At 57.8% G+C, this 17,720-nt stretch overlaps 1 protein-coding gene across 5 annotated transcripts in view; it reads left to right on the top strand.

The window, feature by feature from the left end:
- Window positions 1–14,902, top strand: part of ARHGAP22 (Rho GTPase activating protein 22) — a 181,483-nt gene extending 166,581 nt beyond the window's left edge. For all 5 annotated transcript variants that reach the window (XM_050805127.1, XM_050805129.1, XM_050805128.1 and 2 more), the window contains 6 exons: window positions 903–1,110; window positions 5,613–5,745; window positions 6,592–6,665; window positions 7,316–7,437; window positions 9,907–10,783; window positions 14,316–14,902. In XM_050805127.1, coding sequence (XP_050661084.1) covers window positions 903–1,110; window positions 5,613–5,745; window positions 6,592–6,665; window positions 7,316–7,437; window positions 9,907–10,783; window positions 14,316–14,544 — 1,643 coding nt within the window. In that variant the 3' untranslated portion in view covers window positions 14,545–14,902. The remainder of the gene's footprint in view (window positions 1–902; window positions 1,111–5,612; window positions 5,746–6,591; window positions 6,666–7,315; window positions 7,438–9,906; window positions 10,784–14,315) is intronic.
- The last annotated feature ends 2,818 nt before the right edge of the window (window positions 14,903–17,720 follow it).

The raw sequence follows: 17,720 nt of genomic DNA on the forward strand, positions 1-17,720 counted from the left end.
TAAGGCTGAATCAAGTTCTACTGTATGCAAATACCACGTCTTGGTTCTCCATTCATTGATGGACACATGGCTTGCTTCCACGGTTCAGCTACTGTGAATGATGCTGCTGTGAACATGGGTGTGCAAGTATCTCTTTGAGACCTTGCTTTTAATTCTTTTAGGTATATACCCAGGGGAGGGATTACTGGTAATTCTGGTTTTAATTTTTTGAGCAACTGCCGTGCTGTTTTCCACAGCAACTGCACCATCTTGTCATCCTGCCAGCAGTGCACAAGGAAGGGTTCCAGTTTCTCCACATCTTCGCCAACACTTGTTACTATGTGATCTTTTGACAGTAGCCATCCTAGTGGGTGTGAGGTGGTATCAGATAGTGGTTTGGATTTGCATTTTCCTGATGATGATTGATGCTGAGTCATGACTATGGTTTTCGCATTACTATGTCATCTGTCTTGTCCAGTGAGCTGTGCCTCATTTATTCTCCTTGCTGCACTATGTTCCATGGTAAGAACAGAACACAGGAGATCTGCTGTTGATAAGCATTGGATGGCTTCTTATTTGGAATGACTGCAAAACCAATCAATGACATGCATAATGCACGCTCCCGAGGGCCATTTGCTCCTGGCTTGGGCAAGCTCCACGGGCCAGGTCACACCACCAGCTCACTGCTCCCTCCTGCTGTCTGTCCACAGGCAGCCCAGGGCCCAGCCTTCTGGTGTGTGTCCTCCCAGCGTGTGTCCGGGCGACTAGGGCCCAGCCTCCTGGTATGCATCCTCCCAGTGTGTAATTTGCTTCCTGAAGAGGAGCCACCTTTAGCCCTAACAGTGCCCCTGCCCTCCATTGTCCTGAGCACCCAACACTGAGCTGGGTGGTGGAGGGTGTGACCAGCTCCTCTCTATGCTCAGGGATCTTTGGGCAGCGCCTGGAGGACACAGTCCACCACGAGCGGAAGTATGGCCCCCGCCTGGCGCCCTTACTGGTGGAGCAGTGTGTGGACTTCATCCGGGAGCGCGGGCTCACTGAGGAGGGGCTGTTCCGCATGCCGGGCCAGGCCAACCTGGTGAGGGACCTGCAGGATTCCTTCGACTGTGGGGAGAAGCCACTGTTTGACAGGTGAGCTTGTGATTGGGGGTAAGATGGAGCCACTTGTCTATTCCTCCTGCAGGCTCCTACCCAGGACACCAGCTCCAGTGGGCAGGGGTGGGCTGGCAACAGGATGGTAGGCCAGCCCTCCTAGTGGGCAGAGTGTAGGGCACACCCTCACTCCGCCAGCCTGAGGTCCTATCTCAGGATGGATGCCTGCCACGCACAAGGCCAGCTCACATCCACACAGCCTGCCTCCCCTGCACATGCTAATAAACCTGACCCAGGCCGGAGGAAAAGGACCTCTGCTGGCTGCCATGTGAGGACAGACTGGGTGCAGCTGTATCCGGGACCCCAGGCCTTCTGTGGAGTCTGTCTCTTGGCCGTGCTTCCTCCGGTGACCTACCCCCAGGCTCTATCGATGGCAAGATGGCACAGCAGCTCGGGTCCCCTCCTCCTGGGTTCTGGGGACAGGAGAGCGAGTCTCCTCCATCTGTCCTGGGGCCATGTCCATCCTACCCATCATGGGGGCTTACCCAGACCCTGGATGCCCCTGGGTGGAGCCAACTCTACCCCCAGTCCAGGGCTGTTTGGGGACTCTGTTTCCCCCGACAGTGCCCCACCCATTATGGGGCAGTTTTTCATAGAGTTCTTCTTACATCAAGAAAACCTACCCTCTATGGGGCTTCTGCCCTTTCTTCTTGGATCTGCCCCAGGATGGGCCCACCAGGACCCACAGGCAGCCCTGGCCTCCCAGGGCTTCTCCTCTAGGGGCAGAACACGCAGCCCCTCAGCTCTTTCCCAGACCCATCACTGCAGCCAGGGGAGGGTGTCGGTTCCTCTCCTTAAATGTGGAGTCCAGGATTGACCATGTTCCCCAGCAGTACTCCACCCAGGGAGGTACGGGGGACCCTTCCTCTGGAGCTTTGTGAAGCTCCATCCCAGTGTTGACGCTCAGTGAGCTTGTGGTCCATTCTGAACCTCAGCCAGCCAGGCCTCTTCCATCTTGTGTCTCAGCGTTAGGGTTGCAGATTGCTTCAAATAATGTCACCTGGGTAAGGCCTGGGAACCAGGACTTTTGGAAGCTCCCCAGGATCAGATGCTCTGCCCTAGTGCCTGATGCTACCTGAGGGGCTTCTGAAGACACAGATCAGATCTTGCCACTCCCCTACTCAAACTCTGCTGGGGCCCCCTGGAGTGGCACAGGCCGTCTGCACCTCACCTCCCCTGCCGAGCTTCTCCCATCCTGCTGGGCGGGTCTCCACCTGGGCCCACCTGCTCTCCCAAGGTGGGTTCCTGGCATGCTCAGCCTCCTTTCTGCACCTGGCCTACCTGCTGAAGCTCCCTTGAGAGGCAACTGGGCACCCCAGGGTGAGTTCCATGCAGACCTGACTCTCTGTCTCCCAGCAGCCTGGGGCAACCTTCCCTGTGTCTTGGGGGCCCTCTCCTGTCTGCCTTCTCCCTCTCTGGCTGCTTCTACCCTGCTTCCGGAATTGTGTCTGGAGGGCCATCTCCATGGTGGGCATGTTGGCCTTGTCCCTCCACCCCCATCTCAGCAGTGGCCCCCATATTGCCACGGTGGCCCTGGGCTTTGGTTTCCTCTCCCTTTAGAAACTCCTCCTAGGGTATCTGAGGCCATCCTTCCCACTTTCCACCATTTCCATGGCAGCTCCTCTGGCTCTGCAGCTGTACCCAGAGAGGGGCCCTCCCCACCCACTCCCGATGGAGGCTCCCCTTCCCACCCAACCCCAGCAGAGGGTCCCCCTCCCTACCCACCCCTAACAGAGGGTCCCCTCCTCACCCACTTCCAACAGAGGGTCCCCCCCACCCACCCCCAACAGAGGGTCCCCTCCTCACCCACTTCCAACAGAGTCCCGGGATGGAGCTCTGTCCCCAAGGCCATGGCCTGCCCGCCTCCCGGGGTGTTGGCTGCTAGCCTGGCCCCTTCCCCATGAAGCCCCTCCTCACCTTCCTGCTCATCTCTATAAGAAGGTCCCCTTTAGCCCCAGGTCCTGGGCTTCTCTTCTGCTAAAGCCTCACCAGGCCTGGAAGCCTCAGTGGCTGGAGCTGGCCCATACTTGCCCCTTCCCAGCACGGTGTCCCCTGGGCACTGGGCTGTCCGTCTCCCAGGCTGCCGCCCCGCTGCTGAGCTGTGAGGATGGCCTCTTGTGAGCCGGAGCCCAGGGCTGCATGGACTCCTGGCTGCCAGACTCTTCTTACTCCCTCAGCTCCTATCCTTTGAGTGAGGGACTGCTGGGAGGCCTAGGGGTGGAGGGGCACCCACATGCATTAGAAATTCTAAGGGGTCTTGACAGATAATAAGTAAACACCAGGGACACCAGTCCTGGGCCTAGTGGTCGGGAACCTCCCGGGGTGCTGCAGATGGCAGGACTGGGCTGCTCAGGGAGGAGCCCTGTGGACACCCAGGTGCGGTTAAGCAGGCGGCCTGGCTTGGGGGCAGGTCGAGGAGGTGGTGCTGGGTGATGAGAAATGGACTCTAGGGGAGTGAGGCAAGTCGGGGCCAGGCTGGAAGCATGGCGTGTTCTGCATAGATGCTGGTGTTGGTGTGGGCAGGGGGGTTCCCTGGGTACAGAGAGGTGATGAGGAACCTGCAGATGGAGGGTCGCCTTGCTGTGGGTGGCACTGACCATCAGGGCCGGTTTGCCCCTAGGGCAGGCACCCCGTCCCCTGACCAGCTGCTGCCCTCTCTGCCCCACCCCTGCCCCCAACCTCCGCCTGCACTAACGTGACCGCATGCTGGGAGGCCCACAGGCTGGGGAGGCACACACAGGGCCGCAGGCTGTATAGAATTCTCCTTGGGTCTTGTTGGAGGGAGGAAGGGAACAGCAGTTTAGGGAAAAGTCTCAAGAAAAGGCCTGGCGACAGCTGTTGGAGGAAAGGCACTGCAGTGGGGAAGGAGGAAGGGAGGGAGGGGCGAGGAAAGGAAGTAAGAGCTCAGGTGCTGAGCGGATGGGGGGTCAGACAGGGCCAAGCAGCAGGACCCTTCAGGGCAGGGATGCAGCCGGACAGGTCTGCAGAGGAGGGGTGGCTCCATGTCCACTCAGCCGGGGCAGAAACGCTCCGTGCCCCAGCTGCAGGAAAGGGGAAGACATGCGGGCTGGCTCCCAACCACACTTTCCTGCCTCCTGCCCCTCCCCCAGGGCAGCTGGCCAGGAACATGGCCCCGGAGAAGGCCGAGTAGGGTGTGGTAGCAACATGTCTTGCTGGAGAGGGAAGAGGGGTAGGGTGGGGGCTGACTGGACCCAGCCAAACCAAGAGTCACTGAGCCTCAGGAAAGGAGGGGCCCCAGGTATATGGATTTGGGGTGCATATGGATACATGGAACCCCAGAATCCCAAGTGTCAGGGCCAGAAGGTATTTATCTCAGTGAGCCTAGCCTGGGATCCATCAGGGGTCAGGTGATAGCATAATGGCACAGCCACAGTCTCCTGGCCCCGGGCTCATCTTTCCTGAGGGAAATGCAGTCCAGGGTTTAAGTCCATGGTCCTAGACAGGTAGATGAAAAACCTGGGGCCCGTATACGGCTTGGAGTGCAAGCTCAGAAGAGATGCCAAGGCTCTCGTTTAGGACCTGAACTGCAGACCCCACACAGGACCCAGTGAAGGACTGCGCCAGGCCCATTGTCACCACCATCCACAGCTGGTCTACTTCTGCGTTGGCAGCTCCAAGCCAGAGCAGGAGACTGAGGCCTGGAGTGGACTCCTGGGGCACTGGAGAGGAGGTGATGAGCTTAGAAGCCCAGGTGTCCCCACGGTGGACAGGAAGAGAGGAAAGGGCCTGACCTCCGACCTGCTCCTGCCGTTGGGATTCTGGGGAGTGGGATTCCCCGACAAGGAGCCAGCAGCCCTGCACTGTGGGCGCCTTTGATGCAGCTCCTCCCACTCCAGCCAAGGTCAAGTGCAGCGGAGAGTGCAAGCTCAGGCTGGGGGTTGGCAGCACCTATGGAGGGCCTGCAGGATAGCTGTTCCTACCGCAGAGCAGGCGGCTTCCACATCATCCTGCAGGGGACCTTGGGATGTCCACCAGGCCTGTGGAAGGGGCTCCCTGGCCCATGTCCCAGGGCCCTCCCCTGTGCAACCTGACCTGCATCACACTTGATTCCTCTGGCCCAGGGCAGCTGCTAGGGTGGAGCAGCTATGCCCTGCAGGGCCCTGTGACTTTGCAGTCCCTGGAGTCCTACGCAGTCTACCCAGGACAGGAGCAGGTCTTGAATGGACTGACACAGACTCAGGGGTTCTGAGCAGGTGCCTAGGCATGATGGGTGGTCCCTGAGCTGGAGCTCCTGGCCATGGATACTTAGTCGCCCCTGCCCCAGCCCTGTCCACTGCTCCCAGAAGCAGCACTGGCCTTTCCTTGACCAAGGCAGCTGGCCGCAGATGCAGCCCCCAGTGCGCCCAAGCATGTGTCTGAGACCAGAGGCTGCCCCTTGGCATCAGGGGGTACCAGTCACCCCTGAAGTCCCCTGGCATCCCAGACCTCACACACCTGTCCTCTTCCCTTCCCGCCCCCAGCACAACAGACGTGCACACGGTGGCCTCCCTGCTGAAGCTCTACCTGCGGGAGCTCCCAGAGCCCGTGGTCCCCTTCGCCAGGTACGAGGACTTCCTCAGCTGCGCCCAGCTGCTCACCAAGGACGAGGGGGAGGTCAGTGGCTCCTGGGATAGCTCCTGGGAGATGGGCTGGCTGGGTGGTGGCCTGTAGACTCAGGACACAGACTCTGACTTTTCATGAATTTTCATGGCACATGGATCCTGTGGAGGCCTGCTCTGTGTTGGGGGTGTGGTGGAGGCCTGGAGCATCCTGCTCGGCTGGTGGAGGGGCCAGGCCATCCTGCTCAGGTCGGGGAGGGGCCGGGGCATCCTGCTGTCTGTCTGGAGCCATACCTGTCTGCAGCCTTGGTCCCTGGGAGGGGTGGGTCCGGGGTGCCCAGCTCTGGCTGCCACACCAGTAGGTGCTCACACTCCTCATACCCGACTCAGGCCACTCGGGCCTGTCATGGGCTCAGAAACAGGGAGGTCTTTTATTTATATCTTGCTTCCTTCCCAAAAGAATTTGAGCTGGTTCCCAGGACCGATGAGCCAGCCCTCCCGTTCCCACCCACGCAGGTGCTGGTTTGCAGCCCCAGGTGGCTCAGGGTCAGGGAAGGACCGTTTGCCTCCCCTGTGGCCCTGTGGGAGTTGAGGGCTCATTATCTGGCAAATATTTGTGTCTTGATAAGTGAGCTGAGTGCTGGCCCTGACATTCCTCCACTGGCCCCGTAGAGGCTCACCCCTCACTCCAGCTCCTTAGAAGCAAGTTAGCTTCCCAGGAGGTCACAGCTGGGCCCTGGCCACTCCTTGAGGGGAGGTGGAGGTGGTGGAGCCCTCTGGTCTGTTGGGGCTGGGCCGCCATAGCCCCCACCTCCCTTCTCTTTGCCCACCCCTCCTCGCAGTCAGAGAAGGATGAGGGGCCTCATTGCTGGTGTTTGAAATTCTGTTATTCATTCCTAAGGGCACTCTGGAGTTGGCTAAACAAGTGAGCAACCTTCCTCAGGCCAATTACAACCTGCTCAGATACATCTGCAAGTAAGTGGCGTGGCAGGAGGGGAACCACACTTGCCTGCACTGGCTCCACACTCCCCAGCCCCACAGCGAGACACATAACTCTTCCCTGTCAGAGGGGTGCCCGGGTCATTCCCCCACCCTGCACAGCCTCACCCAGCGTGGATGAAGCTGGGAGTGGAAAAATGCAGACCCTGAGTTCATGAAGCTTACAGTCCCATGGGAGCAGCTGGTTTTAAACAGCCCTGGGCACATAATACCCACTGTCCCTCCTGGGTGCTTCTTGCTATCCTGTCCCCCTAGGCATCTGCCCCTTGACCCCCAACCCTTCATGTATCCCCATCCTAGACACCGAGAAGGAGCATGCAGGGGCAGCGCTGACTAAGGTCTGGGACTTCCCAGAATTTGTGCACACTGCAATGCGCAGCGTCATGTCCTCCTTTCACACAAATAGCGGTGGGCCCTTGTCCCAGTGAGCTTTGCTTCTGATGGCCCTCTCGGGCCCCAAGGGAAGCCTGCCCTCATTGAGCCTGGCAGAGGCAGGCTGCACCCAGTGGGCAAAAGCCCACAGGCAGCAGGGCTCGGCAGGGGTGCGGCGGGGCGTCCAGGCCCCTCACAGGAGACTGGGCGCCAGAACTTGCTTCTTTGATGACTGCTGCTTCCTCACTTTGCAGGTTTCTGGATGAAGTTCAGGCATACTCAAATGTCAACAAGATGAGTGTCCAGAACCTGGCAACCGTTTTTGGACCTAACATTCTGCGGCCACAGGTAGAGGACCCAGTAACCATCATGGAAGGTAAGTGGGAGGTGTACCTGGTGGCCCTGGGTGCTGCCGGGGTCTGGGCTCATCTTGGTCCGGGGCAAGTCCTCGGAACCATCCCAGCCCAGGGCCAGGCCAGCAGGAGGGGTGGCTCAGGTGGCACATCTCCATCTCGGGGGACTTGGCAGGAGCTTCTGCAGACCTCACCCCGCCGACCCCCATGAGGTCCAGCTATAAGATAAAAAGGAACTTTGCCCTGAGATGGGCAGCAGCAAGTCACTGGGTGCAATTAGAATGGCCAGTGGTTTCTGTGGATGGAAGAGGCTGGAGGGATGGGAGAGGTCAGCACTCTTGCCCTTGAACACAGACATGTTTACTTTTCTTTTACAATTAAGCAATTGTCATAGGTTCCTGGATGTCAGCTTTGCAAACCCTGGAGGATTTATGATAAATAACAATAAGTGATTAAAAATAGCAGCAACAGGCTGGGCACGGTGGCTCATGCCTGTAATTTCAGCATTTTGGGAGGCCGAGACGGGCGGATCACGAGGTCAGGAGATCGAGACTATCCTGGCTAACACGGTGAAACCCTGTCTCTACTAAAAACACAAAAAAAATTAGCCGGGCATAGTGGCGGGCACCTGTAGTCCCAGCTACTCAGGAGGCTGAGGCAGGAGAATGGCATGAACCCAGGAGGCGGAGCTTGTAGTTAGCTGAGATCGTGCCACTGCACTCCAGCCTGGGCGACTGAGCAAGACTCCATCTCAAAAAAAAAAAAAAAAAAAAAAAAAAAAAAAAAGCAGCAACAGCAGCTGCTTTCAGTAAGCTTCTACTAAGTGCCTTGTTTGTATCACCTCATTTCAGGCTTTACAACCAGCCTGTGCTGTGGTAATCACCCCCTCTTTACAGATGAGGAAACTGAGGCCAGGAGAGGCGAGGGGACTCACCAGAGGCCAGTTAGCCAGACTTAGCAAAGGGCACAGGTGTAGGCTGCCATAGAAGAGAGAGCCCACCTCATAGGGCCCATGAAACACTGTCCCCAGTGGAGTATGCGTGAGAGGTGTGCTGCTCAGACAGGAAGCCCACAGCTGAGGTTGTTCTTGCCCTTATCCCATGTGGAGGGACATGGTGGAGTGCTTTTGCTGAAGTCCCCACTTTGGTCTGTCCTGGCTGGTCTCCCACCCCAGGGCCCTATGAGGCCAGGAAAACACAAGCTCCGACCTGCCTGGTGGTACAGATGCTTGAGGTGGAGGCCTGCCCTGCCTGCTTCATGGAGTTCCTGCCTCACCTATGTTCTTGGCCTCAGAATTCTTTCCTTGACGTCTTCCAGGATTCCTAGTCAACTTCAGTGGGAGAGTCCACCCCAGCACTCAGCCCTTCCTCCCACCTGGGGACCTCCTAGAGTCTGGCCTTTGTGGTGAGGGTGGTGGGAGGGAATGAGGCAACTGGGTAGATGCCAAGGTCCTTCCTACACTGCCCACCTCCGCTGTGGGCCCCCACCCCACCACCGTAGGAACTGAGTCCCCAACACTGGGGCTGCATCTCAGGGGCCTTGGCCTAGAGACAGGGGATTGTGTGTGTGTGAGATTATATGTATGTGGGATTCTGGGGGATGCGCAGGGTGCACTATGTGTGTTATTGTATATGGGGGAATTTGGGGAGGGTGCATTCTGTGTGCAATTGTGTGTGGGGGGATTTTGGGGAGTGGGTGGGGTTCATTGTGCGATTGTGTATGGGGGGATTTGGGGAGGCTGGGTGGGGGATTTGTATGTTCACTTGTGTGTGTATGAGCTTTGGGGAACCTGGGCAGAGTGCACTGTGTGTGTCATTTATGTGTGTGGGATTTTGGGGAGTGGGCATTATATGTGCAATTGTGTGTTGGGAGATTTGGGGAGGCTGGGTGGGTGCATTGTTTGTCCAATTGTATGTGTGTGTGAGACTTTGGGGGTGGATGGGGTGCATTGTATGTGTGATTGTGGGGGGATTTTAGGGGTGGGCGGGGTGCACTGTGTGTGCAATTGTATGTGTGTGCCCCCACACAGGAAAGATGGCTCTATTCCCTGTCCCAGAGCCCTATGCTCCCAGAGTGTGGACATTCAGGCATGGCCATTGTCAGCAGCACGGGGGTGACATGGGGCAGCCGAGACAGTTCTGGCATCTCAGGTCCCAGGTTCCAGTTCCAATCTGCCACCTGCTCACCCTGCAGCCCTGGTGCCTGCTTCCTCACCCCACCCCGGCTGGAGGTCGTGAGCGCAGGCACAGTGCTTCCTCCCCGGCTTGTGGCTCTGTGCCTGAGGAAGATGGTTCTGCGGCCCCATCCTGCTGTCCTGCCTGGAGTTGAAGGGTGTGTGGTTCTTTCTTCTGGGCGGATGAAGGCTCCCTTGAGGGGCAGCCTGGCTCTGGCTACAGGGCCAGCTCCCACGAAGCTGGGTCCCCATGACTGGCAGAGCGACCCTGGGCCGGGTGGCTGGCAGCAGGGCCCTTCTCCGCCTCTCTTTCCGGCAGGCACTTCCCTCGTCCAGCACCTGATGACTGTCCTTATCCGCAAACACGGCCAGCTCTTTACGGCACCGGCCCCGGAAGGGTCCACCTCCCCGCGCAGGGGCCCGCAATGTGCAGTGGGGTGGGGCTCCGAGGAGGTCACCAGAGACAGCCAGGGAGAGCCCTGCGACCCCGGCCTGCCCGCGCACAGGACCTCTTCCCTGGACGGGGCGGCCGTGGCGGTGCTCTCCAGAACAGCCCCCACGGGACCGGGGAGCCGGTGCAGCCCTGGGAAGAAGGTGCAGACCCTGCCCAGTTGGAAGTCCTCCTTCCGTCAGCCGGGATCCCGATCGGGAAGCCCGAAGGGGGGCGGCTCGTCCCTGGAGGTGCCCATCATCTCCTCCGGCGGGAACTGGTTCATGAACGGGTTGTCCTCTCTGCGTGGCCACCGCCGGGCCTCATCGGGAGACCGGCTCAAGGACTCGGGCTCCGTGCAGAGACTCTCCACTTACGACAATGTGCCCGCGCCGGGCCTGGTGCCCGGCATACCCAGCGTGGCCAGCATGGTGTGTTCCGGGGCCTCCAGCGAGTCGTCGGTGGGGGGCTCGCTCAGCAGCTGCACGGCCTGCCGCGCCAGCGACTCGTCCGCCCGCAGCTCCCTGCACACCGACTGGGCCCTGGAGCCGTCCCCGCTCCCCAGCAGCAGCGAGGACCCCAAGTCCCTGGACCTGGACCACAGCCTGGACGAGACGGGGACGGGTGCCAGCAACAGCGAGCCAAGCGAGCCGGGCAGCCCCACCCGAGAGCACGCGCGCCGCTCCGAGGCCTTACAGGGGCTGGTCACTGAGCTCAGGGCCGAGTTGTGCCGCCAGCGGACTGAGTACGAGAGGAGTGTGAAAAGGTAACGTGCTGCCCCGTGGAGCCTCCTGTAACGGGGTGGAGCCTGCAGGAAAGCTGTGCTCTTGGCACATGGGCGTCGGCCTCTGACTCCCCAGCCACTGGCCCTGGAAGCCAGCCTCAGAGAGGGGAATCCTAGCTCTGGGAAAGCCCTGGGACTGGCAGGCTTGGCACGCAGTCAGTCTGGCACGCAGTCAGTGCTGCAGAGGCCTGCTGACTCCATGTGAGTGGGAATGCCCGCCCAGCTCACCGGGGGCCTTTGCTACACAGGTGGGAACAGAGTCTGTGTGCAGTCTGCAGCCAGGGAAGAGGGGGCAGGACCCTGCAGGTCCCAGGCCTGTCCCAGTACAGGGGCCCATAGCCCGGATGCTGGGCGCCGGGAAGTGCTGAGGCCCCAGACCAGCCAGGCTAGAAGTGAGGACCCCTTCCTTGATGGGATCAGAATCCAGTTTCCCTGCTGAACCAAGTCCTTGTGCCCACCCTTGTCACAGGATGGTTGTGCTGCACCCTGAGACTTGCAATCTCACTAACAGAGGGCCGGAGTTCCAGCCTCCCATGAGGACCGGGGTTCCCCTCTGCAGTGAGGAACCTCAGCTCCTGGAGGCCGGGTTCTCCAGTGCACTGGGTTTCCCTTAGCATTGCAGACTCCTTGGCCCCTCTCGCTGCAGGTCCCCGTTAGTCGGCTGACCTGTTCACCTGGGTCCCACCCACTAGCAGGGAATTCCTTTTTCCATTAGAGGCAGTGGATGGAGGTAGAAGGCATTCCTGTTGCCCACTCTGAACCTGTGATTTCCACTGGGAGCTGGAATGGCAGCCATTGCCCTTTTGTTCTGCTGACAGCTGTTCTTTGGGTGCTGGAGAGTGCCAGGCATGTGCAGGCACCGTGTCTGCAAAAGGAAGAGACAGGAGAGGGGGGACCTTGAGGGCAGAGGCCCCTGCCATGGGGAAGGTCGCAGCAGGCAGTGCCTGAGCCAGGGCTGGAAGGACCCATAGGATGGAGCCGAGAAAGGAAATAGCATCAGTAGAACCCAAGGGCCTCCAGAAATATAGTAGAAGACGCTATCTGCTGCAGATGCGCTCACAGGCCAAACTCCAGGGCATGTGGGAACTCTTACCATGCAGAACAGAAGGCTGGACTGGACCAGCTTCGCCAGTTGTGTGCTGAGTCCCTGGAGCTCCTCTGGCCTGCTCTGAGGTCTGGTTTCTCAAGGGAGATGCAGGACTGTTGGACTCCGGGTCAGACTACCTGGATTCTAGTCCCAGCTCCACCAGGGATTGGCTGAGTGTCCCTGGCAGGATCTTTGGGCCCCAGTGACCTCACCCATTTGTCCTGAGTGTTAAGTGACCCACAGTGGATGGCAGCACTCAGGAACCTTTGCTGCTTGCATTAACTCCTGCCTACTGGCTGGAGGTAAGATGAGGTTCCCAGAGGGAAAGGGACAGCAGTGGTAGCCCTTGTGGAGGGCCTGTCCTCACTAGCAGAGTGGTCTGTGCTGTTGTCTTGGTTAGAGGGAGGGTCTAGAGTGAGGAGGGTCTCTGAGCACAGGAAGGAAGGCGAGGGCATTAGCACCTGTCCCGTCCAGCAGGTGGTTGGGGAATGTGTGTCCTGTTCTCTGGAAGTATGGAGCCATCGGGTGGGGGGTGGGGTGAGGCTGGCCTTGTCCTGGCTCCCAGGACTCTGGACAGAGCCCCTCCCCAGGGCCCTGCTGGGGAGTCAGCCTTCCTTCGTGCATTCCCAAAAGAGAACCTGTTTCCTGTGAAGTACCAGATGCTGTGCAGGTGGCCACAGCTGTGGCAAAAACTGATCCAAATCTCTGTCCGCATTCTTATTTGGGTTGCAGGGAGACAAAGACCGTAAGCACGATACCTTTTGAAAAATACATGGTGTGTTAGAAGGGAGATGAAGGAGGGGAACATAGGGCAGCATGGAGGGGAGCGGAGAGGAGCCTCAGGGTAGAAGGTTGGAGGGCCCTGGGAAGGAGACCGCAGAGCTGTAGCCAGCACTGAGCCCAGGACCCCTACAGGCGGGGAGAGTCAGGGGCTGGGGACTGGAGATGTGTGGGGCGGGGACAATGCTCTGGTCTTTCGCAGAGTGAGATGAGAATGAAGTGTGAAGTTGATGGAGGGTCTTGGCACATTGGGCCCTTGGACAGGCACACCTGGGTGCCATGCCGAGCAGAGCTTGCCAGGGGCCAAGGGCAGAACAGACCAGTTAGGAGGTGTGGGGGTCTAGGCCTGACCTATGGGGGGTGTGGCCCTATGGGGCAGCAGGTGGAGGTAGGGGAAGCGGCCAGGTGCTGAGCATATTTTGAAGGCAGAGCCAAAAGGTTTTGCTAGCTGATCAGATATGGGACCAAGAAAAGGAATGGACTTAGGGGAGGACATCATTGTTCAGCTGAGCAGCCGAAGGAAGGTATTCACCAAGAGAGTGCACCAGGGCTGCGGAAGAGTGGTCCGCAGATGAGGGTCAGGACCCTTTAAGTCGGAGATGCTGATGAAATGGTGCAGAGTCATCAGCATGTAGTTGGGGCTTGGAGTCTTGAGCCTGGCAGAGAAGGAACAGGGGAGGTCCAGGCCCGAGCCCAGGGGCAGCAGTGGGGAGGTAGGTGGCTTCTCTCTGACAGCTGCCTGTGCTCCTGGTGGGGAGGGCTCATTTTGGTGGGTTGGGGAATCCGTGTTTGTTCATCATGCACCACATACCAGGCACTGTGCTGGGCCCCTGGCATCTTCCAGCCCATGGTTACTGCTCTGAGGAGCAGTCACCCTCTGCATTTCAGTGTGGCCTGTGTCCTGCCCACAGCCATGTGGCTCACAGGTCACCAGGCTGGCCTTAAAATCCAGCATGTGTTCCCAGGGGCTGGGCTCAGGTGTGTCCCTTCGAACAGACAGAAGCTGGTCGTCTGGTCAAAAAGATGGCCGTGCCAACCTTGGCACACTGCGGCATGAACCTGCATGGAAGCATGTGGTATAGGCTCTGATGGCGCAGAGGAGCACCACTGGGACCTGCTGGGGAGGATCACAGGAAGCAGCGTCATGTTGGGGGCGCTTGAGCTGAACATGACAGGCGAGCAGGAATGGAAGTGACCGCCCCACGGGATCTTCTGTGGGTCGCCACATGTGGCTGGATCGTGGGGACGGTGTGGGGAGCTGTAGGAGGGGAGGCCACAGCACAGGAGCAAAGGCCAGGGGACAGTCCAAGTCCCAACCCTCCCTATGGAGGGGCCTGTGCTGTTCCTGCCAGCTGGCAGGAATCCCATACTGCACTGGAGGGGCAAATGCAGACCCAGGGAGGCACCGAAGGCACGGATCCTTGTGTTGACATTTCAGGATCGCACGCTGAGGGGAGCTATGGCAGGGGACAGTTTGCTCACAGGTGAAGTACTGGGGTTCTTGTGAGGAGCAGATGAGCCGGGGTGTCCTCCTGCTGCCATGGCCTGGCCTGACCCTTCAACCCACAGTGAGCGCAAGCAGGGTACACCCATGGGACAGTGAACCTGCCCGCAGAGTCTCCAACAGCATCTCTCCTTGACTTTCAGAATCGAAGAAGGGAGTGCTGACCTGAGAAAACGAATGTCTCGGTTAGAAGAAGAACTGGACCAGGAAAAGAAAAAATACATCATGCTGGAAATAAAGCTGCGGAACTCTGAGCGGGCACGGGAGGATGCGGAGAGGAGGAACCAGCTGTTGCAGAGGGAAATGGAAGAGTTTTTTTCGACCCTAGGAAGCTTGACTGTTGGGGCAAAAGGTGCCAGGGCCCCAAAGTAAAAGGAATGGCAGAGCTTACTTCTGTGCCACGTCTGCTGGTCTCCAGCCATGCACGGAGTCAGAAGCCTCTGTATCTCTGGAGCAGCCAGGCGCTCTGGAACCAGCTGGAGAGAGAGATCCTGGTACCTCTGTGGGGACTGTTGGGACCCCACACACTCCAGGTGGGATCAGATGCTGCTCCAACCATGCAGCTCCTGGTGAGGGTCAGAAGGGGACAGTACCAAGAGTAGCGCTTAGCCCTTACCCAGGAAATGTCCTTCATGGCCACAGAAAGGAAGGGCACCCACCATTTCTGCCACAGGATCCAGGCAGCCACTGGGAGCAGTTAGCTTTCTTTATTAAATGTGCTCACAAAGCATGGTGCCCTGTTACCTGGCTCATTTTTCATGCCGCGCGATACAGGGCTTCTTAGGTGACCACTCCTGTTTCTCCAAGGGCTAGGAGCCCCCTGAGGTATGCCCCTGGGTGGAATAGCACAGGCATTGTGAAGTGGGATGTGAAGCCCCCTGAGGGGCAGCAGCCTTGTGCTTTCAGCTCTCTTGTCTGTGTGCTCAAGGTGAGATGCCTTTCTTTACTCCCCTGCCCCCTAGCCATCTGGACCTCTGCAGCTAGTTTCTGTCTTGGGAGGTCCCCTGAGTCTTCCACCATGGCCCCAGCTCTGCTCCAGGGCCAGAGCCTGAGTGCGCACCCAGCGCAGGTGCTGTGCTGGGGCGAGGTGTGGGCAAGTGTGGCGTTCTACAGGAGGGCTGAGCCAAGGCCATGGGAAGCGTCTGTTCGCCATATTTCAGGTGCCCATGCCTCACCCTGGGCCCTTGCCCAGCTCCCTTCCAGTCCCTCCTTCCCTGCTGTTCACCCCCCTCCTCTGGCTCATCCACAGACCTGAAGGCTCCTTTAGGGCAAATCCCTCCAGAAAGCCTTTCCCAACCACAGGGCACCCAGGCCAGGCCCGGCTGGAGCTCCTGGGCTGTGCTTCAGGAGGCAGCAACGCAGTGCGTCTGGGCCCAGCAGTGTCACACTGCTTCTTCACTTGTTCCCCTCACGGCGTCCTGATGTGTGGCTGGCCCCTCGCTGTCCCTGAGCAGTAACCTGCAGGGGTTTGTTCAGGGAGCAGTGGTCACCAGAGCGCCCAGTTTCTGACCACAGCCACTAGAAACGTCACTCAGGCCCAACCAGCTCCACCTAAAGTCAGGTATAAACATTGCCCACACCTGATGCTTTAAATGCCTGGGGCTCAGTCCTCCCAGGAAATGCCGACTTCCTACCAGCAAGGCGGGCCCGCAGGGTGAGGCAGGCAGGGCGGCTCCCACACTGTGGCCAGCTACCCATTGTCTCCAGGCGGCTACCAGGGGCTCGTCCACCAGGAGGCGGGCACCTGCTCAGGGCCCTCAGCAGCATCAAGGTCTGGATGCTGGAGCTCAGGAGGGTCTGGGGAGAGTGGCGTCTGTCTTTGCTCAGCCACGGACATGGCGAGCCAGCTGTCTGGGTGATGGGATTTTTCCCTGGGGTTGAGATGCTGCCCTCCCCTCTATTCAAGGAGAGAGAAGAGAATACGAGGTGACTTTGAGTCCTCATAGCAACCCAATGAAGTAGAAAATTGGCCCTATTCTCCATATTCAGAGGAGTAACTGAGGCTTGGAGAAATTGGGTGGGAACAGCAGTACATTCTGATGACCCTGTTGGGTTCTCTCGCCACAGCCATGGAATTCTGCTGATTTTTACCTGGAGAGAAAATGCCCCCAGGCTATTGAAGGAGCAGAGGAGACTGAAATGGGTTTCCCATGATGAAAGGAAGCTTGTCTGTCTGTCTCAACCACTAATCCTGGCGAAGGCTTAGGCTCCTGCCGAGTCCCCAGTAGGGATAGGAGGTCACGAATGCCTGAGCCACATCTGCCACCTGTTGGCCAAGTAGGATCTGCAAATGCCATTCTTATCTCGAAATGAATTGGCGTGATTATTCAGTTCTGTTCTCCAATCTCTATGTAACCAGCACTGGGCATCTCAACTGTAAAACACCTGACTTAACTGTCAGGCACACTGAGTGAATGAGGCTGACCTGTCGGGGGGTCTCTAGTATCCCCACCACTACCCACTTCTCTCAATTGAGCTACATTTGCTGAACCTGGTCCCAAACTGACAGATTCCCATTGTACTTGTTACTGTAATTACATCATTTAATATGAAGTAGACTCATGAATTACATGAATTATGAACATGAAAAGTAGGGAATTGATTCATCGAAACCCTGGAATGCTTTAGAAAGACTCAGTAGAGGCACATTGCTAAATGTATGGTTGAATGAAACATGCAATAGCGAGAAATGGGAAGAATCTGGGGTTCTGCTCTCAGAATACTTCAACAGTGTCATAAAACTTGTGTTTGACTTTAAAGAAATACTGGAAATTGTGAATGTCTCATACCAAAAAAAAACAAAGAGTTGGCTTATGTTAAAAGAATAACAAATGAATGTACATGTTCTTTAAAGTTAAAATACAATTTTAAGGGTATGTGTGTGTGAGAAACAGAAATAGAGAGAAAAGGAAGGTTCCTGGGTCAACTGGCTTTTGAGTGATGGACCAGGAATGCATCTTACTCCTGAAGGAATTTCGGAATGGAACCCATATATCCATGTTTCCCTGGTCTGTGGGTAAAAATGGACTCTCTCCCTCTCCTTTGGATGCAGAACCCCAGGCCCCTGCAGAGCCCTCCCAGTATCCTAAGTAATTATCTCACGAGTGTCTTGAGTTCCCAGCTAAGCAGCCGTGACATTGCCACACAGTGCCGCTGCCTCTCTTTACTCCTGCCTCCACCAAGAACCCCCACCTGTGCCAGGATTGCTGTCCTTTTCTACCAGCCACATTGCTACTACTTCTGTCTCCCAAAGCAAGCCCTGCAACACTTGAGCACAGGGGTCTCACAACGTGTTGCAGTCTGTGAAGAAGTGGGGTAGGGTAGGACAGGGTCATGAAAAGCCCAGCAGGGACCAGATACTCTGAGGGCCTATCGCGCATGGTGAGAGGTTTTTATTCTAAGGGAGATAGGAAAGGATTTGAGAGCTTTACATTAACTCACATGAATTGACTTCCATTTTGATAGTGGAAGGGGAGAGAGCTTTTGAAAGATGGGAACTCCTGAGCATGTCTGTACACTGCTGAGCATGACCCAAACGACAGGGAGAG

This window comes from Macaca thibetana, chromosome 9 (genome assembly GCF_024542745.1).
Source record: "Macaca thibetana thibetana isolate TM-01 chromosome 9, ASM2454274v1, whole genome shotgun sequence".
NCBI classification, from domain to species: domain Eukaryota; kingdom Metazoa; phylum Chordata; class Mammalia; order Primates; family Cercopithecidae; genus Macaca; species Macaca thibetana.